General features: G+C 38.8%; 1 protein-coding gene across 2 annotated transcripts in view; it reads left to right on the top strand.

Annotated features, from left to right (window-relative positions):
• Nucleotides 1-25,003, top strand: part of kcnh2b (potassium voltage-gated channel, subfamily H (eag-related), member 2b) — a 463,037-nt gene that overhangs the window by 242,864 nt on the left and 195,170 nt on the right. The window contains exons 1-5 of one of the 2 annotated variants that reach the window (XM_030122826.1): nucleotides 8,180-8,303; nucleotides 13,517-13,672; nucleotides 14,275-14,488; nucleotides 17,317-17,627; nucleotides 17,728-17,939. In XM_030122826.1, the coding sequence (XP_029978686.1) occupies nucleotides 13,534-13,672; nucleotides 14,275-14,488; nucleotides 17,317-17,627; nucleotides 17,728-17,939 (876 nt within the window). In that variant the 5' untranslated portion in view covers nucleotides 8,180-8,303; nucleotides 13,517-13,533. Of the gene's footprint in view, nucleotides 1-8,179; nucleotides 8,304-13,516; nucleotides 13,673-14,274; nucleotides 14,489-17,316; nucleotides 17,628-17,727; nucleotides 17,940-25,003 lie in introns of those variants that run through there. The other variant, XM_030122825.1, reaches the window with a different exon arrangement.

The following is a 25,003-nucleotide window of genomic DNA, read 5'->3' as shown; positions in this document are numbered from 1 at the left end:
TCATACACAAACATCACATGTGCACAGGCACCAGTTTATTTTTCCATTGTGTGTTTGAGTTCTCCCCTCGCACCTGGATGTGGATCTGCTGCTTTCCAAATTAATTTCTGCTCTGTGTTTCTGAGGGCATTCTCATGGCAGCCAGTCCGGTTGTACTTCCTACTTTGCATATTGCCTCCTAAGTATGAAAAAGTTGCTGTTTCCTGCCACCTAGTGGTTCATCAGGTACAGTTGTACATACTGTGTATGGAGAGAAAACATCAAGGGAGATGTGAATATGCAGATGAAACCTTTGATACAGAGATACTGAATGAAATCAGCCTCAGATGCCCTTATCCTAACATGACATTTTGGTTTTGTTTTTATGATATGCTTTATTGGAATGCACTATCATAATTATTCTTAAGAGGCAAACATTTAAAAATGATAATTACTCAGAAAATAACATGTTTGACCTATATAATGCATTCTGCAATGTTAATTTATCAGAAAACTAACCTAAGGTCATTAAAGTAAAGGCAGACGTGTGGGAGTAAAGGTCGTACTCAATAGTCAGTTCTCCCTAACTGCAGAGGAAATTCTCTTTTCTGTTTTGTATTCCAGAGGTCAGAGTTTACAACAAAGTAAACTCAACAAAGTAAGATCTTTATTTCATATTTCATGTCTCTACAACAGTACATATGATAAATCAAATTTTCTGTGAATTCAATTAATAAGTATTAAAGATGAAATGAACACACAAAAGTATGTGTCTCTCTCTCTTTCAGATAATTTCATGGAGAAGACTATATACAATACAGCATTATATAGTAGAAAAGATGCATCAGTTTTTAAACATGTGAGCAATTGGGAAAAAAAAAAAGCAGATGAAAAAAAAAATTCTGAACCCCCACCTTTCCTATGCTGAACAGTGTTATCCAAAAGTGGTTAAATTGAGTTCTTTATAGGACATCTTAATGTTCTACATTTCTTTTTAGACAAATGACAAGAACCAACAGTCCTCACAGCGCTTATAACACTTTCAGAAGCATCACTACGCATCATCCAAATGAGCAGCAATGACCTAAACAATATGATTTGTGATACAATGAATTAAACACTAGAGTAGGGCTGCCCAGTTTGGGTCTGTAAGACATATTTGTTCTGCCGTCGCCTTGTTTTTGTCCTTCCACAGAGCACACAAACTTTTGGTCTCTTCTTACTTTGAATGTGTAAAGTCCTGACTCTGAACAATGAAATGTAAACTGTGTCCTTTAAAAGAAATAATTTGGGCACCACAGCACTAGAGAATAAAATGAATCAGATACTTTTCAGTCAGGATGTATCCATCAAAGTATGGCACAGTGCCAGTCTGTGTTGATCTCATTTTATCATATGTTTGATGAGGAATGCATCTCAATTTCCTAAAAAGTTTTCTGCATTTCCTTGCTGTTAGAAAATGTTTAATAGATACTGTGTGCAGTGTTGTGATGTTCCTCCTTTTTATTCACATGAAATTCAGCTCTTATATTTCCCTTTTGATGAATGACACTTTGAGACAATTATGCGAGTGAGGTTGTCAACTTGGCCTGAGTGTTTTTGGATTTAAGTGTGACTTCTCTGGCTCTGAATATGGCTACCATAACAAACTCCTGCAGCTGGCCTCCAGCCAGCCCCCCGGCCTCTGTAATATTTTGAGCCATCTCAGAGGATCTGTGTGTAAAAGGAGCTCTGCAGTTTTTTCACTCCTTTTTTCTGTCTCTTTTTCTATTCCTGCCAAAGCATGATGGAGTGAAGGAGAGCGTGTCTGTGAATGAGACTCTCTGCCTCTTCCACTCCCCTCTGTCATTTTGTCACTTTGTGTGTGTGACACAGAACAGAGCAGCTGAGAAGAAACACAGCTCCCATCCTCATCCTCTTAAATTTCTGCAGCTTTCACAGACACATGTTCTCCCACTTTATGCCTGTGACAGGCAGGAACCATGAACTAATGATTTTCAGATAGATCCACATCCTGAACAGATAAATCTACAGTACCAGCACTCTCACAGAATAAATACATCCATCTGCAATGTAATTTCACATACTCTTCGACAAAAATTTGGAAACTAATATGCTTACGGAATAATTCTGAAAAGCAGCTGTTTCCTTTAGAGACAAATATGGCTGTGATTACTAGAGACAGAGCCATTTATCAGCACTAACAGGACATTGTAACTACTAGTATTGGCAGAACTCGGCTCTGATATTGGCCAATGGCAAATATAAGGTTTCACAAATAACATTACTGACTTTAAGAGCTCTTTATTTTAACTGTTTAATGTTACTTTATCATTTTTGAATATTTTAAACTAGAAATGGTGTATATTACTCCATTATTCAGTAATCCATGTGTATTTACTTACTTAGATATTTCATTTTGCTTTAATCATTCTCATTTCAGCAGCTAATAAAGTTGGTGCTGAATGCCTCGAATTTCTCTAGGTAAAACAAATGTAGTGTAATATAAAACCTCATGGAAAATTAAACGAGTACAGTGAGCATGAAGGACTTGAAGGACTATTTGGTTATACTCCTAAAATCCTGCACCTCAGCATGGCACCTCCTTATAGGCTAGTATGACATTTGTCCACTAGGAGGCACTACATTTCAGTGGAAATGACTGTGCCAGATGGTACAGATCCAGTGTTTTGGCTCGTATTGGGTACTGAATTTATTTCCTCTCACAACAAGCATTTTAGATACAGTGTCCTTTCTATGTAAGTTCAGTAGTTTAATGTTGTTGATCACTGACAAAGTCACTGAACAAGATTTAAAAAAAACAAAACAAAAAAAACTGGTGTTTTATTACTTTGTTGTGTATAGCAGAGACATTTAGGCATCTATCTTTAACACTGCGACCTGAATGCAACATTATGGTTCTGAATGTAATAAATTATACATCAAAATAGAAAAATCCTAAAAATGTAATAAATATACTAAAGATGGATCATATAATTATACTACAACAAATACACATTTTGCACCTACTGCTTTACTCAAATGAGAAATTTGTATTTTATTTTATTTTTTAAGAATATATTTTAGGTTATCAACCAAATCCTCCCTTTTTGATCCCTTTAATTCAGTGAGGAGCTGATTGATCGAAGTCTAATCTTTTTTTCACTTAATCCACTTGTTCCGTAGCAGAGATTATGAGCCTAACTTCTAATCCAACACATTGCAGGATTCAGTGTGACTGACGGCGAGGCCACAGGGGGAAGAGAGATGTTATTTCGACCAGTTCTGTGACCATATCCTTAATTATAGAACAGCTTAAAAACTAGAGTGTTAATGTAAAGAAGCAACATGTATGATGTGAACAATTAGCACAGTGAAGGTGGAGAACCAAGCACAATATGACCAATTCGGTTTTGACCAAATGTTATTTACTGTTACAATCAGCCCTTTCGTTGATGGGTTTTGGCTGGTGTTAATAGAAATAAAACTAACTAGCAGTAGAAAAAAAAAAAAAAAATCACTAAAAAATGAAAACTCACGGAAAATTTTTATCTTGAAATAGTGATAATTTTGCACATTTGCACATATATTTTTGTATTTAGCAGACACTTTTTTTCCAAAGTGATTTACATGGGGAGGATTAACAATTAGCTTTTTAGGATTTACTTTTGCCATTAAAGTGTAATCAAACACCAAAATGAAAACCTAAAATAAAAATACAAACTATTGAAAATATGAAAGCGCAATAACTTATTGCACTGAATAATGGGTAGAAAATATTTTTGCAGCAGCTAATATTGCACTACAATGTCATAGCGCACTTGATTTTTCAATTTGGGGTATGATTGTCATCATTTTATCCTCTTACAAATTTGTGTGATACTTAGACATTGTTAACACATACACATACCATAGCCATAGCGACTTAGACTTTTGAGCGCATTTCTAATCATTTCATCCATGGGCGACATTAGACCTGTTTTGGCAGTGTCCCCGGATCTTTGAGCACACAGGTTTTTTTTGTTTTGTTTTTTGAAATAAGAATTAGTGGCTTACAAACTATGGTACATCGCGGTACTTACGGAGACGCCCCCCCCCCAGTCCCAAATTTATTTTGTCAAGCCCTGGATGTGTTCAAGCCCATGATTTCATCTTTGAATCCTAGTGGACATCTGTGCCAGACTCTCATGACAGTAATCAATGAGATATGATGTTTTGAAGAATGGGTCACACAGATGGACAGTATGATGACATGATGCCTCTTGTCTCTGCTGTTGCTGGTCCATCATGTTTTGAAGTCTTCACATTGGAACAATTCAGTATCAAAGTCACACATCATCTTACCCTGGGACAGTGAAACTTCTTTTTACTGTTCCCCAATCCATCTCATCTCCTGTTAAGATGGATGAAAGATGTTCCTGAACAGCTAATCCTTCCCACCTTGTCCCAGTAACCCCACTAGGCTGCTTTTTTCCCATAGTGTCTTTAAATGGGCTTTAATTTTTCTCATCCCTTTGACTTTGCACTTTTGTATTTTTGTTTTTTTTTTTTTTTTGCTCTGTTTCACTTCTGCTCTCCAGTACAGCAGGGATGTGACCCTGACAACCCTGCCAGTTGGGAAGGACAGTAGTTTTAAATACAAACATCACATAAGCATTTTGAGACACAGGCACTCACAGCTTTTGGAAATGAAGATGGATTTTAAAATTTTCCATTTATCCACCCATCCAGCCATTCATTATCCACAGCTTACTTGGGGCACAAGCCCTGTACTCGACTGTACCTTCAAATTCTGCCCATTAAAATTATGAACAGAACTGGTGACATGGGACAGCCCTGGCATAGTGCATAAAATATTGTATGACTCATTAGGAGCAACAAGGTGGTACAATGGTATATTAGGGCCCCTTTAGGGAGAAGAGAAGGGTAAAAAAAAAAAAAAAAAGTGATCCAGAGGAAAAGAACAAAACAAAATCATCCATCCCTCCATCCATCCATCCATCCATCCATCCATCCATCCATACATCCATCCATCCATACATACATCCATACATCCATACATCCATACATCTTCATCCACTTATCTGGGTCCAGGTCACGGGGGCATCAGTCTGAGCAGAGAGGCCCAGACTTCCCTCTCCTCAGCCACCTTCTCTAGTTCCTCTGGGGGGATTCCAAGGCGTTCCCTGGGCAGCCAAGAGGTGTAATCCCTCCAGCATGTCCTGCGTCCACAATAGTGCCGACACTGCCCCGACCCTCCGGTCAATCTGTCATTCCATCCTTCCCTCACTCGGGAACGAGACCCCAAGATACTTTAACTCCTCCACTTGGAGCGCCAACCCTTCTCCAACCTGGAGAGGGCACACCACCCTTTTACAACTGAGGACCATGGCCTCAGACTTAGAGGAGCTGCTCTTCATCCAGGCTGCTTCACACTGTGAACTGTTCAAGTGCAAGCTGGAGGTCATAGTTTGATGAAGCCAACAAGACCACATCATCTGCAAAAAGCAGAGATGTGAGCTTTAGGCCCTCAAAATAGACCCCCTCCCCTACCCCTGGCTGTACCTAGAAATTCTGTCCATAAAAAATTATAAGCAGAATCATGACAAAGGACAGCCCTGCCAGTACCTTTCCACCGCCTCCGGAGTCCCAAGTGCCAGCCCGGCCCAGTAGGACTCATTCTTCAGCTTGACAGCACCCGTTGACAGCTGCAACTCTGCACAGCCGCACTGACAAAGGAGGTGCTGAACATCGTCTTTCAGATTCCATGTCCTCCTAGCCTCCCTTGAGATGTGGCTGAAGCTCTGTTGGAGGTGGGAGTTGAAGATCTCCTGGACAGAGGCTTCTGCCAGGCGTTTCCAGCATACCCTCACTGTACATTTGAGTCCGCCAGGTCTGACCGGCATCCTTCCCTGCCATCAGATCTAACTCACCACCAAATGGTGATCAGCTGACAGCTCTGCACCTCTCTTCACCTGACTATCCAAGATATACGGCCGCAGGTCTGAAAAAACGACTACAAAGTCGATCATTGACCTACAGCCTAGGGTGTCTTGGTGCCACATGCACTTATGGACACTCTTATGTTGGAACAAGGTGTTCATTATGGATAGACTGTCTCACACAGAAGTCCATTAAAAAAAACTTTGCTCGAGTTCAGACTTGGCTAAACAAAGCAAAATTGTAGATTTGAGTCATATTTTTCTATTTTTATACACATTTGCCACATTAATCTCAAAGACAAAACTGTTATTTTTTCTCTTAAATGAACGTATTTAACCTCAGAGAATAATTTTTTGTAGACTTTCTAAAAATACTTTTTTTTAGAAACTTCTCTGTACATAGAGTAGTGATTTTCCAGAGATTTGAATTATACCAGCCTCTGAATACAAATAGCCTTAAAATCAATACAATTTCTCCTTGGTTATTGTCTGCAAAAAGCATTAGTATCAATATTAGTATACTGACCAGTGTCAGACCCTCCAGCACACTGACCATCTCTGGTTCACCATGAGCAGTTTGTGGTCTGTGTTTTTTTTTAACGTGTTTTAGTGCATTGTGATAATCTCCCAGAGCTTTGTAAATCAGCAACACTGAATCAGATTATCAGATAGTACAAGCTGAATTGGAATACATCCAGACGGAGCATTTAGATGAAATGCCATTTGCCCTGTTAACCTTAAAGCTTAATTCATTTGTGACTCTCTGGGGAAATCTTGTACAGTAGACACATACTGTGCTATGGTAAGTGACAAGTAGAGATGGGTGTGTAATAAATGTGACTTCAGTGTGTGCTCAAATAATGGCCATGTTAAACACACACTAAAGCCATATTCACACTTGGATTCATGTGTTCAGAAATGTGATGTTTTATGCAGTGATGTAGCCACGGGTGCATGTAGGATTACTGTGTATCATGCAGTGAACACAGATGTGTACTCACACACGACGCTGTGAGTGCAAGAGAGTGAATGTTCCAGATACGAAAAAAGAATCGACAATAGTGACCTTATCTTACAATGTATTACAGATAATGAAAAGAAATGTAATCCTCTTTTGTTGACATTTAATCCAACATTATTGTGTAAGTGCATGCATGCACATGTGGGTTTGTAGAAATCACATCTGTCATCCGCAAACACACTTTTCTGTGTCCAATGACAAAACAATAAATACTCGGCGTATGTTTTTGTTGTTATAGTTAGTTTGTTAAACTAATGACTAAATACATGAGTGCTGATTCAGTCTTCGTCTCAGTTTTTCTAAATCCAGGTTTCTCCTGAATATAAGAACACCTTTACCATTTTTCTGAGCAGCATGTGACCTGCACAGGTTGGGTGGGTGCCTTAGGTTACAGTAATGAGTGTCACAGAGGGAATCCACTAATCCAGTTTAATCTTTATTTTATTTATTTGTTGTTTTTTTGCATGCTTCATCTGAACAAGTTAAATCTGCTTTAAGGTTTGGTTTTCAATATTGGCCTGCTGTAAATATAATATGTGACATTCTTGACTATGCTGTCTATTAGCCAGATTAAGTGTGTATATTTGCTAATAGTGTGTTGATTTCTTAATGTTGTGAATTACAGGTTCTGCCGTTCTTTATAAAGCTGTGAGAGCTGGTGATTTATATCACGATGATGAGAAAACCACTGTCATCAGTATTTTCATAATATGGCTCATCATTTATGTCATTATATCACAAATCACATTTTTAATAGCAATGTTTTCAATTGAATGACGTGTTCCATTCCGACCGTGGGACGGAAGCATTTAATTATATTGTGAGGTTTTATTTGCATCTCTCATGTATGTGCTGAGTCTACTGTGAATGACTGGGCAGGTGGGTGCACAGATTGGTAAAGCAGCTTTAGATGTGATGAAGCAACACCTTCAGTGCTTAAATGCATGTGCAGTGTCACAGCTGTTGATTAAAACAGACATGAATGGACTTCACCCATTAGCTTATGAATGAACACGAGACTTGGCCACTACCTAAGCACATGCATAGAAGTGCACATGTGTATACATGCACATGGTTATAGATATGGCCAGATGGCGTAATCCTTTAGTTTTCACTGTTTTATATTTTTCCCTTCCTGTGTTGGGATTATGCTGCCGTCCAATCAGATTTCAGCCCACTCTAGTGATGATGTGAGATGAATGACAGGCAGACGGGTGAGTGGAGCAGGCTTGCAGTGGACTCACTGTACTTGGGCTTGTACCACATACTGATGTTAGCTGTGACTGTTCCATGCTGCCAAAAACCACTGAGGTTGTTGTGTTCGTCATTTTAGCTCTGGTCAACTGACCATCACTGTCCAGGTAAGAGATGAGATGCAGGAGAGCCAGGCATGCTGGAAGGAAGTGTTGAACTTCAAAAAAAGCTGCTTCAGGTAGTGGCCGGGGCAACAAACAAACCAACAGTAGAGATTACTGAAGGCAGAACAGCATGCTGAACCTCTGATTGACTGGATGAATTTACAGTATATAGCGATGTTTATTTTCAGCTAGAGGGGGTCAGAAAATGGGCAAGGACCAGTTTTAGATGATGTGTAATATTTAAATACAGGTAGAATTTGGCTTGCAAATTGGTAACATTTGGTGTTACTTTTGTGAAATATTGCAGATTTCTGTAAATGCTATGTTTTATTTCATGTCACACGAATGTAACTTAAAAAAAAAAAAACTCTCCAAAGAAAACAGCATTTTCAAACCATCCCTTTCGTTTTCAGAAGGTGAGTGTTTCAGATGATCAGGTGTGTTATTACACTTCTAAATAAGGTTCAGGATAAGTTTTGAGATTTGCATACATCTGTTGCTTTTCAAAAGCAGATATGTGGCATTAAATTTAAAGCTAAAAGTGTTTTTAGACATATACAGCAAGATAGCTTATTTCCAGTAACTGGTTACACTCTTACATTTGTGTGTGTGTGTGTGTGTGTGTGTATGTTGATAATGCTCATTTTGTCCGTAATTACATTAAATTAGATTTGTTGGGAGGCTTGTTTAAATTCCAAAATTTAATTATAATAATTGTCATAATTGTTATCTTTTTCTAATGCAAATGCAAATAAAAATAACTAATTCTGTAAAATGTTACACATTGTATGTTACACATACAACACAACACAATACTAAAAGTATTGTGTTGTATGTGTAACATTGATTAATAGTTTAAATGTTCAATAGGATTAAAATGATAACTAAGAACTTTGTCTTACTGCTAGTTAATGTTTATTACTTTAAAGGTGCTGAACAGACTTTCTGTGGGATCTTACAAAAGTCTCATTTTATGCCTGATCATAGTCCGCAGTTTAAAAGAGATTATCAACACCAAAATAGGTTATTTCCAAATGCTATTTCCAGCTTCCCTGGTCGGGTCGGACTAGATTGGACTGATTTACAGCTGACTTGCGTCACTATGACAACACCACACCAACTGGCAGAGTTTAGTAGTGAGACATAAGCTAAACTAGTAAGGAGTAAGATCTGTCCTTTTTCCTAAAGAAAGGGATTTCTTTGATTTATTTAGTTGTAATGGTGGACAGTGGAACTGGAGCTGGACTGGCAGAAAGAAAAAGAAAGTTAAACGGGAGAGTGAAAGAGCACAGACTAAAACACTGGTAAACCTCCGCATTGAACTGTAAAGGAATGAAAACAGACCTGGAGTTGTCCCTCAACAGACCTGGAGTTGTCCCTCTTCCTTCTACACAGGTATAGAATGCTTCTGTTCTTTATATATATGCATTGGAACATTGTATTTGACTACAGTAGCTGTTGTAGCTTAGTCAAACCGTAAACACTTCTGCATTAACCACAGGGCTAGCTCTTGTTTTATTTATGTTTTAGTTGGAGCATTGTTTCAGTCCCAAACTAAGGGCTTTTTAAGGTGAGACTGAAATGGTTCTGTATGGAGTTGAATGTTCACGCCTGGATACTAAACTGCCCTTCAGGAACAAGACAATTCTAAAAGTAGAATACTGTGAATGCAGAAGGCTGAAGCAGCTATAGCGCTGAACTGCTGAATGATGAAGATGTTGAATGACTGAAGTCATTTATGAAAATGCTTGAATACTTTGTGGAAAAGCTTGAGCAAATGTATATTATTGGGACATGTCTTATAGCACCGGTCTGTGAGTAACACTTGAGAGCTCCTCTGGTGTTTCCCAAGGCTCTCTTCTTGGGCCCCTTTTATTTATCATCTATCTCATCCCCCTTGGTCAAATATTTCATAAATACAATATTCATTTCCATTGTTATGCAGATGACACCCAGCTCTACCTGTCCACCAAACCCAATTCCACCCTTCCACCCACTTACCTCTCTGACTGTCTACAGGAAATCAGAGCTTGGTTCTCCATCAGCTTCCTCAAACTTAACAGTAACAAAACAGAAATTCTTCTCATTGGCACTAAATCCACCCTATCTAAAATAAACAACTTTTCCATTCATATTGACAATTCCCCAGTTTCTCCCTCCCCCCAGGTAAAGAGTCTGGGTGTCATCCTTGATAACACACTCTCATTCCAATCTCATATTAATAACATTACCCGTTTAGCCTATTTCCACCTACGCAATATCTCCCATCTCCGTCCATCCCTCTCCCCTAACAATACTGCAATTCTGGTCCATAGCCTGGTCACATCCCGCCTAGATTACTGCAACTCCCTTTTATTTGGTTTACCGGACAAATCTCTTCATAAACTGCAACTGGTTCAAAACTCTGCCGCACGTATCATCACCAGAACCCCTTCCATGAGTCACATAACACCTGTCCTGCAGCAGCTCCACTGGCTTCCTGTTAAATCTCGCATCATATATAAAATTCTACTTCTTACCTTCAAGGCCATAAACCACCTCACCCCTCAGTACCTCAGGAACCTCCTCAACATAAACATTCCCACCCGCAGTCTCAGGTCATCTTCATCTGTCCAACTCACCCTCCCACCTGCCCGCTTGACTAACATGGGGTCCAGAGCTTTCAGCCGCTCAGCCCCCCGCCTCTGAAATGCCCTCCCAGAACACATAAAAAACTCTGATTCTATTACCACCTTCAAATCCCAGCTTAAGACTTTTTTATTCAGACAGGCCGACTCAATTCCATAATTTCACTTTTATCTACTGCTATTTTATGTACCTATGTGTTTTATATATGTATATATGTAATTTTAATTGTGTTTTATTTATTTTTAACAACTTTGTACGGTGACCTTGAGTGTCCTGAAAGGCACCTATAAATAAAATGTATTATTATTATTATTATTATTATTATTATTATTATTATTATTATTATTATTATTATTATTATTATTATAAGAGGGATAGAAGCAGGGGTTGGACTTTCAAAGTTTGGTTTCACGTTTTCACCCCAGTTACTAAACTACGCTACAAATGGACTTCATGAAGTTTACTTGCTGTCTTGTTTCAAACATCACTTTGCACCCTGCAAATTGGTGTCTTGAAAAAAGAAATGCAGAGTTGTAAAGAGGATCTGCTCTTCAGTCATTAGCTTCAAAATGCCTTGGCCAGAGTTATGCCCTTATGACAGTAGGCGCTAGTGCTCATGGAAAGCGGAGTCTTTGTCCCTTAAAAACACCATCATTTCCGGCCGAAGGTGTCGCTGCAATCCACCTTAAATGAATTCTCTGTACATGACCTTTTAAGTACCCTTTTGTGTTAGTTATCAAAGTAATTAATACTGATTTTCCATCCAAATATGGAGAGTTTTCACATTATGGCTTATTCTAGATCTGCTAGTGGGTTTCACGTCTGTGTGGGTGTGCACGTGTGCGAGACCTTTTAGAAAACCTCCAGCCACTTACTGTCATAGCGACTCTAGTTTTACACCTAGCACTTTTCATGTGTCAGACATGAGCTGATAAGGCACAGATGCACATTTAATGAGGAAAGTGAATGTTAATGAGTGGGCCTTTTGGAAGGAACTAGGGCATGCTGTATATGCTCATATTTACATTGTCACATGTATGTGTGCGTCTGTCATTGCTCATCACATGTTTCTACAAAGATTCTACTTACACCACGTTGTACAATCATTGAAGAACAGAGGAGGCAAAAGTACATTCATTCCTTACCTCAGGTGAAGTACAGGTACTTGTGTAAAAAGTAAAAGTATTTAAAAGGATTTAACATGTTTACTGCAGTTAAAATGAAATGCACATCATATTAAAGTGGTATCTATTCTAATGGCAGTTAAAAAATGCCACATGTAAATAATGAAGATTTCTCTCAGTACAATGAAAGAATTAGTTTTCAGTGTCAGCAACAGAACTTAAAACATTATTATGCTTTTTTCTCTGAGGCCCAGGCTTCTCTTCTGTTTTGTTCAGTCACATCTTAACATTATTTTTGTGTAGTTCGACTTGGGGCTGGATCTACTAAGATCCAAATTTGTGTGTACTAATTTGCTTGCGCAACCTAGAATTTTGCGTGAGGGGTTGAACCGTGGTTTGCGGGTGATTTACTAAGACTGTTTGCACAAATGACAACAGGTGCAACCCCAACTGAATGACTGTTTAGCACACATAATTTTATCACACTGCACCCTAATGTCGGTGCGTATTTTTAATAACGGGGGGGGGGGGCATACATCTCAATTATTTTTGCTTCTGTCATTACAAAAATGTTCATACGAGGGTGAAAAATGCATTCTCTGCATCTTGTTTCATCATTTGATGTTTCCTTCTTGCGACAATAACTGTAGCCATTTGTGCACAATTACACATACAAACCGTTTGCACCTCCCTTTGAGACGTGTTAAATATAGATGCAGTTTCTATTAGCAAAATTGCTTTCAGGTTGGATAAATCACTTTGCGTGCGCTAAATTAATATATTTACATTTCCTCCTCCCAGCACATGCACAATTGCATGTAAACAGCCCATATTGCATATTCATTGTAGCAAATGCACTAACTGAATGCAGACGAGCTATTTTGCACCTTTGAAAGATGCAACCCTTAGCGTGCACTGTTAGTTAATCAGTTTGTACTTTTTTTTTTTGCGTATGCAATGAGTTTGCACACTTTTTTATGCACACAAATCTTTAGTAGATCCGGCCCTTGGTGTGCTTATGTCATACATTAGGGGATCATCTTTTCTATGTGTTACTGTTTTCTTCATTTATGGTAAAATTGGTCTTGATGTTGGCAAGGTGCAGTGCTGCAAAATAAAAATAGATCCTCTCAAATGCAAAATGGAAGGAGTGAAAAGTACAGATATTATAGATATATTTGGGTTTAAATGTTTGGAGTAATACATGAAAGTTCATCACTGTCAACAGTAACAAAGTGTTCAGAGGTTTAGTGTCTTATGTTGTGTCCCCGTCCAAGTTTGTGTCTGGTATTCTTATTTTCCACATGTATTAATGTCTTTGCATGGCCTGCTCAGAGTATTGCAACAGGAGTTGGGATTTGAAACTGGAATTCTAAAGCTGCATAAACTCCAGACCTCAGATCAAAAACCTCCACTGAATGAAGCCACTGGAACTAAGCCTTATCTAACCATTTGCCCCTGCAGGTCAGTGCATCCTGTGTATGGTGGATGTGGTCCCAGTCAAGAATGAGGATGGCGTGGTGATCATGTTCATCCTTAACTTCGAGGTCATGACAGAAGAAACGCTCCACAACAGCAAACAGGATCTTAACCACCGCCTGCCCACCTGGCTCGTCACTGGTATGATCCTCTTGCCCTACTTTACTCCAGCTTGCCTATCTGTTTATTTCCATTTCAATAACGAGTGTGGAGGCAACTATCACTTTAAATCACTTGGATCACTTTATTCCATTTTACTGAAAGGTCATGTGGTCCTCATATTTACTAAGCTTCTATGTTTCTGAATCCGTTGTGCCAAATCAAGGGTTGACAAAATGTTTTTGTTCCTGAACTTTCTGTGCAGTTTATTTTCCAGAGGGGTAACCCAGGGGAATTGCATCTGTAGTGGGACAATGATATTAGAAATCAAGTCTGTCACTCAGCCATTTTCCTTGTTTTTAACTTTGTGGCTAAAACCTAAATCTAATCAATGGTGCTGTCCCAGATTCCTGTAGATTACTTTTGGGGCTGTGTTTTGAAAGTCTATTGGCTCAGAATGATCTAGTTCAAATCTCCCTCTCCTAACATGACCTGCTCTGTTCTGTATCTGCCTTTTTCTCTCTACCCTTGCCTTTCACGCTTTCATTTAATACAGTGTGTCCACGCTCACACAATTGAATACTAACGCCCACCCGTCGTCCTTCAGGGAATGAGCCTTTTTCCTCCTCTGTCTCCACTTCCAGGTCGTCCACGAGGCTTCAAATTGCGTCTCCCCCTGCTACGCTCTTTGTCCAACAGTAAAGTGTCTCTGGACGACGCAGAGGCTGGTCAGATCCCCACTGCGACGCCCCTGCCTCTCCACCCGGACCACCACTGTCCCGAATCCCTGGGCTTGGGGGAATTCCTACCCCTTCCCCCTTTACCACCAGACCATCAGGATCAAATCAGTGGAAACAGGTAAGCCAAGGATTATTTTCAACAAATACAGCTTTAGAAAACTTTAAGGGACAGATTTACTAATACTTTGCACCAGCGTAAAACCTCTTTTGTTGTTGTAAAACTACTGTAGGGATTATATACGCAGTGGAAAGTTAGCACTGGCAAGGTGTGGACAGTTACTTTTGTCAACATTTTTACAATAAGCAGAGGTGGGTAGTAACGCATTACATTTACTCCGTTACATTTACTTAAGTAACTTTTTGTAAAAATTGTACTTTTGAGAGTACTTTTAATACGACATATTTTTTACGTTCACTCGAGTATATTTATGAAGAAGAAACTCTACTTCTACTCTGTTACAATGGTGTACATTCCGCTCGTTACTTTTATTTTTTGTCATTTGTTAATGCACGAACCATTCGTTTTGTCTTGTTAGAAAGACTTTCACCAAAAACTCACATGACTGTGTTCCACTAGCTATGTTTTACTCCGTACCACCAATCAGATGTAGCCAGGCAGTCACATGACAGCTTGGTTCTGGTTTCACACAGGAGTAGAGTGAGCGCACCGGAGCACAAACACAGGGGTGGACGTCAGCAATGGATGAAACAACAGCTTGTGATTCGGATCTAGATGAGATAGAAGACGTGGAACACCCCTCAGAGCCGGCTTGTGGTATAGGCCACATAGGTGGCTGCCTCGGGCGCCAACCGCTGGAGGGGGTGCCACCAGTAGGCAAAAAAATAAAATAATAGTAATAATAATTATAGTAAATAAAGAAATACTAGTACTGATAACATGATAATTTCTCATTAAGTGTCTTAAAAACAAGGAAATGAAAAAACAAAACAACAACCCCCCTGTAATTTCTCAGGTGAACTCTCCCTGACCCGGTGCTCACTGCATATAAGTGAGAGAGACAGAACCAGCCCTAACACTTCTGGACGCACATTCAAACTATGTTTGCCTTATGGTCTATGAAAAAGAATAGCTATGTCATGTGCTGTCATCTGTGTCTGCCCAAACAAGTCGACACTTCAGCCTGTAAGAACTCAACTTCGAATCTGAGAAGCCATGTCATGTTAAGTTGTAATAAGCGTAGTTTTGGCTGTGGACAGTCTAACGCTGTTTGTAATACAGTTTGTTTAATTAGAGTTAAAGATATTCGACAGAAAGGGAAGATGTGTTCAAAGACATCTAGGCTAACTCGTAAAAGTAAAAAGAAAACCATGCACAGTATCTGCCTCCACAAGAACAGACTAGATATTAATGTGATTTAACCAAAAATGGTTATTGCGTGGTATATTTGTAAGTAGCTGTAATGTTCCCATGTGTATTTTATTTCAACATTTCATTTATTAATTGTTTAATTTAAAAGAACAATACATATGATGTTACTCAGGAAGTACTCAGTATTCGAGTGATTTTTTCATTGGGTACTTTTTTACTTTTACTTGAGTATTTATTTGGATGACTACTTTTTACTTGTACTTGAGTAATATTTTTGTAAAGTAACAGTACGTTTACTTGAGTATAATTTTTGGCTACTCTACCCACCTCTGGCAATAGTATGAATTTGTAGGAGCTTTCCTTTTGGATCATAGCATCTAAAACCTTTAAGATCAACCCTTTTCATGGAAGTTTCACATTAAACTGTAAAGATAAAGTCAAAAATAGATGAAAGAGATTATTTTTTGACTTGTGTTTATTTATTTGGAATCCCAGAAAAAGTTATTAGATCACATCAATAAACAGTGTAAATTTTTCATGATTTGCTTAATTTACCACGCAATACCTGCTACACAGAAACTTCTGGTTATCCTTCATTTTCTGGCCTCTAGGTCTTCTCAGCGTACTTTAGCTCATATGGCTAGATATCACAGTCCACGTATTCACCTGTGTTGTCTCTGGTCACTGGTCACTTATGAACTCATGGTCACTAACAGGATGAGTTCATAGGCATATATTAATGCTCCCAAAAAGCCAGGAGGTACAAGCAGAGATTTCATAAACTTTTACTGGAACCTTAAGTGTTTCAAGGCTTCATATCATCCTTCACTAAAAAATTTAGCGGAAATACACAGAATCTTGAGGTTTTCATTGTTATTCCAGGTTCATGACAATGTATGGCTGATGAAATAAATGTAGTAAATGTAGTGGTCTAGACAAATGTTACTACATTTACCCCTCTCACAGTGGAATTCCTGATGTTGCTTTACTGATCTTTCTGAAATTATTGCTTTCCTCCTCTAATAATTATTCCAATTTTACTGCAGAACATTTCTGCTGCTGACGCACCTTGGTCTCCTTGGTCCGAGAAACATGCATAAAAACTTTCCAAAAAAAGCTGAACCTGGATTATACACTCACCTTTTGCTTTTGATACTACAATAATTTGTGTTAGTCATGGTAGATTGATCAGTGTTAAGATAAATTGGCTCTGTCTCTGTTAATTAAATAATGCATTGTCAGTAGCCTACATCCACAGCAGAGTTGACAAATCCCATCTACTTGGTAAATCTGGCCTTAAGAGTATGAACCAATTCTATTAATGTGAAACATTTCAAATCAGTAGTCATTGATAAAAGGTCTATGTTCAGAACAACATAGACAGATTGTAGGATGCTCTATAATAATTTGTGCAGAATGGGTTGGATGTGAAATTTGTTACTGCAGGGAACTCATTGTGTTACTTCATTAAAATGTATATTTGCTCATCTCATGTAAAGCTGTAGCAGTGTGGCAAAGTGTTTAGGACAGACACTTGACCTTTCATGGGTTTAATCTGAATTATCCAGCTTTTCTAAACCTTTAAATCCAATCACATCTGTTTGCCTGTGTCCTAGGTCAGCTCTACAGGGTTGGCCAGAGGACCGCCAGGAGGACCAGCGCACCCTATTGGGCTCTGAGCCTCCTGTATCCCCTCACGGAGGCAAACTGGTGGGCCCACTCACCCAGTCATCACCCTGCGTAGCCCCACATCACCGGCTCAGCCTCAACCCGGACGCCTCGGGTTCCAACTGTTCTTTATCACACAGCCGCTCACGGGAAAGCTTCCACAGCATGCGGCGTGCCTCCTCCGTGGACGAGATTGAAGCAATGAGGCCAGACTGGGACAGAAAGAACCGGAGAACGAGCATCCGGCCAGGAAGCACTGGTGAGAAAATGATGCATATACAAACAGATATCAACACATGACTCCTTTTCCTGAATCAGATCAATCTTTACTTTTACTGCTGTGTTTTTTATGTTCACAGGTGCCGTAAACAGTAAATCCAACATACTGAACTCTACGTCGGACTCAGATCTCATGCGTTACCGCACCATCTCAAAAATCCCTCAGATCACTCTCAACTTTGTGGATTTCAAACCTGACCCTCTCATCGCCCTGCCCACTGGGGACATGGACATCATAGCTCCATGTAAACTTATCGATCGGACACACAATGTCACAGAAAAAGTCACACAGGTAGGACACAGGTCATATGAGTGTGTGATGTGCATTGTGTGATTAATGCTTGTATGTATGTGTACGACCTTCTGAGCAGTGTATCATTCTTATATGTGTGTCTATATTCTCAAAGTTACTGGCATCTTCTGTTCACTGATACTCTATCTGCTTCTCTGGGGTGGTCATCCTTATGGGGACCCACTTGTGTGAATGAGAGATTGAGAGAGCTCTGATGAGATGATGATAGAGTGAGGCTTCGTAATTGACTTAGCAAGTAACAGAGATACGACATATGGGGCATGTGAAGCAGCACTTTCATTTCCTCACAATCTTACAGGCTCATGTTCTGTAACCCCTACCTCCCCCTACAGTGGAGTCTCTTCCAATCTTCCCTTCCTTGCAGAAAACTCCTCAACTGTTCATCCTAATTGCTCCAAAAAAGCTCTTACATTGCAGAGATGTTTTGTCTCACCTCACCGTTGCAGGAAGCCTGTGAATACAGCTCCTCCAACAGATGTTTTCATGTAGGTAAATGCAGTCAAGTATACGGTCCAGATTACTGACATGACAATGCTACATACACACACATATATATATATATATATATATATATATATATATGTTTATACACACATGCACACACACACAAACATGGGGTCAAAGTGCCAGTATTATATTTGGGTGGGTCATTCTAATTAGTGTCTGTGCTCTTCTCATTGGTTTGATATTCATTGGGTTTAGCTGTTGTCTTCCATGATTACTTGTTCCCAAAATCAGAACTACATACGTAAGGCTGTGCTGCAGCTTCTGTGTGACATCAATGTAGGAAGAGTGGAAACCAACTAAATGACTCTTCACAGACCTAATGGTTTTTACTGAACTTCTTCAACAAGATTTTTATTTAAATTTAAATTGTTTTTTAAATTATAATTCTGGCATTATGAGACTTTTGTGCACAAACACGGTAGAAATTCAGCTTCATAATCATGTACAATCACAGATGTTTTCATTGAAAAAAATTTTGTTTTCTTGTGGAGAAATCTCCAAAGTCCAACACAGATATGACTATGAACTGACTTTGGACGACACAAAGTGTCATCAGTATTCAGTCACGAATAGAACAAGGATGGTGGTCAAAACCAATGTCAAAAACGTAAGTTACTGTGAATAAGTTTAAGCCAAGTCCATTGAACAGAAAGGAAACACTGATGCACATACAATCAATCAACACAAATGCAATAAATGGAGCATTAAAAGTCTAGGAAACAAAATGGAACTGGTGAAAAGAAAATGATGAATGTGAAAAAGGATCAAAAAACCAAACTGAATCACTAATATGAGTAAATCACAGAAACCAGACCATATTAAAGATCAGCTGTGGATACATTTTTACAAATCACTGCTTTTCATTGATGCCCGCTACCTGGTTATGCCGCTCCATGTATGCCTTGCCTGCCAGCATCTTACACCCTGCTGTGATGTGCTGGACTGTCTCAGGTGCTTCTCTACACAGCCTACACCTGGGGTCTTGTCTGGTGTGGTAGACCCCAGCCTCTACTGCTCTGGTGTTCAGGGTCTGTTCTTGTGCTGCCATGAGTAGTGCCTCTGTGCTGTCTTTCAGTCCAGCCTTTATATATATATATATATATATATATATATATATATATATATATATATATATATATATATATATATATATATATATATATATATATATATACAGGGTGGGGAAGCAAAATTTACAATATTTTGAGGCAGGGAGTGAAAGACAGTGTATGACCAATTAGTTTATTGAAAGTCATGAGAATTTATTTGCCACAAGAAAATGTACATAATAGAAAATGTTTTTATTCTATGTGTCCTCCTTCTTTCTCAATAACTGCCTTCACACGCCTCCTGAAACTTGCGCAAGTGTTCCTCAAATATTGGGGTGACAACTTCTCCCATTCTTCTTTAATAGTATCTTCCAAACTTTCTGGTAATAGTTTTGCTCATAGTCATTCTCTTCTTTCCATTATAAACAGTCTTTATGGACACTCCAACTATTTTTGAAATCTCCTTTGGTGTGACGAGTGCATTCAGCAAAACACACTCTTTGACGTTTGCTTTCCTGATTACTCATATGGGCAAAAGTTTTTGAAAAGGTATGGATAATAGTGTTAGGTATGATTATGACATCAATATATGTTTGGTTTCTAAACAATTGACGTAGTGCCTGCTGAGAAAAAACAACTAAATGTTCATTGTACATTTTGCTTCCACACCCTGAATATATATATATGTATCAGAGGCGATTTCTCAAAGACTCAAGGGAAGCTCAGCTTCCGCTAAAATTATGAAAATTAAATGGTCAAATATGTACGGTTGTGTTGACATTTCATTGACTACAAATAAGTTGGAACACGTTCATCTCACAGACGAGTTCGTTCAGAACCAGCTTTATCACAAATCAATGGACTCGATGTTGTTCACTTCTCATACATTCCTGTTGCGCTGTTTTCTCATATGATCTATGGTCAGTGCATTCACCCGTGGACACTCAGCGTCCATGCACTTCAGTGGGACTTAATGGAACAGTTTTTTTTATTGCCTCAAAACTGGATGGTAATTGGATAAATGCCACAATGTTGTCCCGCCCCCGGACACTCAGCGTCTCTGGGGGTGAATGGAGCTGTGGGTGGACCTCGGCTGGGCTGGATGCTGGGCTTCCATGTGTTGATTGGAGGATCAGTTGAAAGGCTGAATCCCGTTTGATTGACAGCTATTTTGAGATATACTCCTTCACTTGACAGAGTTCAGTTTAATACCGTTGCACATTCTGCTGGTGAAATCGAGAGAAAGACCACTACGAAATTACTTGTTCATTTCTTGCACTGTAAATAAAACACACTCATTGTACTTCCTTGTTTCAATTTAACATAATTTCAACATTTTTTTGTTTCAGTTACATAATTTAATCATTTCTTGTTCGAGTTTAATATCGTTTTGTAGATAGTTAAATCAATCATATTGTTGGCTAGGTCGGAGTGAACTAGCTATCAAGTCCCTGGAAAAGACGCCTACTTGGTACAATAAGGTCACTGACCATTTTCCTAAAAAGGAACAGAGGGCCGAATTTATGTTTAAATAACTTGACAATTTTTTTGATGCAAGATGACAATGAGTTTCCCCTCACTGAAAGACGAGCAGCTGCCACTGATATATATATATATACATATATATATATATATGTATATATATATATATGTATATATGTATATATATATATATATATATATATATATATATATATATATATATATATATATATATATATATATACTTTCTTGTACATACATACAACATGTAGTCCCTCAGCTGCTGAAAAGGCAATTAGCAATTAAGTCAGTTGAGTTGAGACTGGAAAAGAAACCATATGGGACTGAGTACAAAGACAGAGGGAAGAATCTGCTTTGATTTATGTATTGAATAAAGGGTTTGTTGAGGTGCATTTAGTAAACTGAAAGTGAAAGCTTTAATGGGGGTAGTGGTCACACAAACATGTTGCTTTATGTGCAAAAATTTGTAGTTTACCAAACTAGATCTTTTCTTCTGTCGGTGTTACCAAGGCAGACGTGTTTGTGATGAGCGTCTTAATTAGGATGTTCCATCACAGAGATTTGCTGTGTGCCGTTACAGGGAGTCTGTGGTGCTGTCTGTCTCAGATGAGTAGAAAAGGAAAGACATAGTCTGTGTAATCAAAACAAAATGTGGCCCCTTATATGGATTCAGTGATGATTCAAACTCTTTAGATTTAACTTAAGCATTCCTTCTCTTGATCATCAAGAGTTCTGTCCTTTTCTTGCACGGCATTATCGTTCAGATTGATTTAACAGTTTGACATCTCATTAGACAGATGCCTGGCAATAAATCACCAGGCTGTTAAAGCTGCAGACTGCTCTTGGATTCACAAGACTGATGAAGAGGAAACAGTAATAATAAGAAATGTGCCTTAAACTTAAAACAAAAAAACAAACAAAAAAAAACAAACAGCCACAAATAAAGATCTCAGATCCCTAAAACATGAACCATCCATGTGACCCCAGTTGCACAGGGATTTTTGTGGACATATTTCAACCTTAATAACAATTATATATTCTCAGACATCACTCTTTTGCCTCAAAGTTTGCTCTGATTTTTAAGAGGAAAAGAGCATTTTAGGTATTTTTACGCTGTTTGGTGCTTGTATTCGAGACAGAGTATTGAGGGTAATAATGCAGGGGGTTTTTACCTGAACAACATCATGGAGCTTGTCATTTCCTTTTGTTGATCCTGCCAAGTGACAAACCACTATAACAGACCATAACATCTTGATCTGTTTGTTATCAGGTCCCTCATTTGATAGTTGTTTTATTGTGTCTACATTTGAAACAAAGGGAGTAGTCAAAGTTTGTGCATAAACCCAACACTTTAACCCGCTCAATAAGTATGTTGTACATGAAACACTTGATATTAAGTATACATCTCAACCAAATCTAGTATTTTAATGCAGAAATGTTACAGATTATTGTTTAGACAACTTCATTTAGATTCTCTGAACACATTTAATTTTTATTACAAATTTGTTTTTGCAAAAGAAGTCCAACTTTGTCATGGAGGCCAGTGACGTCCTTTAACACCCTGTTTTTCTTTAATATTAAAATTTCTTTGGTCCAGTTCTGTGTATAAGCTGTTTTAAGAGTTATATGAACAAGAGCAGGAAAGATTAAGCAAATCTGTCTGCCAGGATTGGAGTGTACATGTAGGACGGATATAAATGATCATTTTTTTTCCTACCGTCAGTGAGATTCAATGCACTCTTCTCATTCTCTGCAGGAAAGGGAACATCAAGAGAGAATAATAATCCAAAGTCGGGTGATGCAACACAATATAAATCTAATGCAATCATGCCCCAGTATATGTGAGGTGCAGCTGGCAAGGTCACTACATAACCCTCTGTGGCTTTGTGTATGTGAGTACTCAGTCATACATGTGCATTAACCCATAGTGCATAGGCTACTCTATGTTATTGTGCAGATGGAGGAAGCAGCACCAGCTGTGTCTCGAAATGCTATGCATGGCTATTTATAGGCATGGAAGATTACAAAGTGAACTGCATTTTAACATCTTTCATATCCAACAGTGTATGTGACTTTTCTTGCTAAATGGAATATTCCCCTAGCAGGATGGTAAGATGGAGGACAAACTTACAGAAACATGACTGCCAGATATTTTATCTCTAATGTTAAGTGCTCTTAGAAGAACTATGAGTAAAAGTATTTTTTAGACAACCACAAGATTATCAGCACGGCAAATCTAAGGGTAAAGTTATGAAAGGACCTTCATGAAAGAATTAAAACAGGCAACAGGAGGATAGGGTTACATTTCAGACAAAACAGTTTAGTTTAGACTGTGTTAGCTACAAGTAAAACACAGAAACTACAAGATGTTCCTTTTCAAAGGAAGTTTGATACATACAATGTTACCTTAGACTGACTATAACCCAAAGCCCATGTAAAAGTGTGTTGGAAAGGATGGATGGAAAAAGCCCCTCTTGTCTTTGGTTTGCTTACTTGATGCCCTAATACAGTTCCCCTCTGTGGCCTGCAGATGGCAGCACTGCATCATGTAGTGTTGTGAAAGGCCTTCAGTGTTTCCTCAGAGGACTTGAAGAAGAAGATGTTGAATGGCAAACAAGCCTGAATAATTTAAGTGTTCCATAAAACATCTGACATCCTGAACGAGAACACATGCAGATTTTCTCCCTTATTTGGAATGACTTCTGGCTCTGTCCCCTTTTCTGAACATGATGGTTTTTTGCTTCTTGTGCTTTCTTAACTGAGCAGCATACTCTCACACTGGCTCATGAATAGTACCTTAATGCACAAGTAATTGTCTTTTAGTGTCTTGTTATTTGGCATCAGGACTACCTGCTCTTTTTATTGTGATGAAAACTCAACTTTTTTCTCAATGTTTTTGATGTGTGTGTTCATGTGGAGTGTTCAATGACCTGTAGCTGACCTTTTCTAATGAAGGGAGAGCAGTGGATGGACGAGGAGGAGTGCTAAAGAGAATGTTTGGCATTTGGATAAATGACTGAGCAGTGGAAGAAGCTGGGAGCGTGCCCAACTGCCCACTTGGATACACACTTCGTTGACACTCGTAGCTTCAATGACTTTCTGCCATTTATCCTATAGGCGACACTCGAATTAGCCTCAGACCAAGATATACACTGCACACAGTCCTCTGCGCGCTCCACAACACAGCTCTCATACAATATTCCTAACACACCCTCCTCCATGCATAGCATCCCTACAGACACGTGAACATGAACTATAAGCGCCTGCGGTAAGACACAGTCTCAACAACGCCTTGACTTTTCTCTTGACTCTTCACTCAACCAGCCTGACACATCTGACTCCAGAGTGGGATCCAATGGAGGCGTGGATGGCACACTCAGCACCCAGCAGCAAAGTGGTAGGAATGTCTCACTCTCCTTAAATCAAACCAAATATAGTTTGAGTTAAAAGTTTGTGTTGGTAAATAGTGATTTTGGAGTCCGGAAGGCCTGAAGTGATTGTCATTGTACGGAAGGTTGAAAGTAAAACAGAATTAGTGATTGAGTTACAAAGTCAAAGGAAGTAAGGTCTCTTTTTTCCCCTGTTCTTTTTCCTGTCAAAACATTTACCTTCAGGCAGCATCAAATGTTTGTGACAGCTGGTATGAAAAATATTTTTGGAAAAGTTAGAATTATAGAGACATGATATTTTCCATATCGTGACATTCAGCAGTCATTGACTTTTTTGAGGTATTTGAGGCTTGTTTTTACATTCAATGCCATGTTAATTTTTTCACACATTCTGACCATATCACTCGACAAGCGGCCAGTCTCACAGACACGAATCACGCCTTATCTGAGACTAAAAGAAACATAGTCTTAGACTAAGAACAATCTATTCATGCAAAACTGAGCCTGTGAGAAGTAACTGTGTATACTTTTGCACTGCATTTAGATAAAATCCATTCAGTCAAGCTTCATTCTCAAATACCTCTCAGTGTTGAAC

This window comes from Sphaeramia orbicularis, chromosome 20 (assembly GCF_902148855.1).
Source record: "Sphaeramia orbicularis chromosome 20, fSphaOr1.1, whole genome shotgun sequence".
In the NCBI taxonomy this organism is placed as follows: domain Eukaryota; kingdom Metazoa; phylum Chordata; class Actinopteri; order Kurtiformes; family Apogonidae; genus Sphaeramia; species Sphaeramia orbicularis.
Note: the sequence above shows the minus strand (reverse complement) of the source record. Positions and strands in the feature narration are given on the sequence as shown.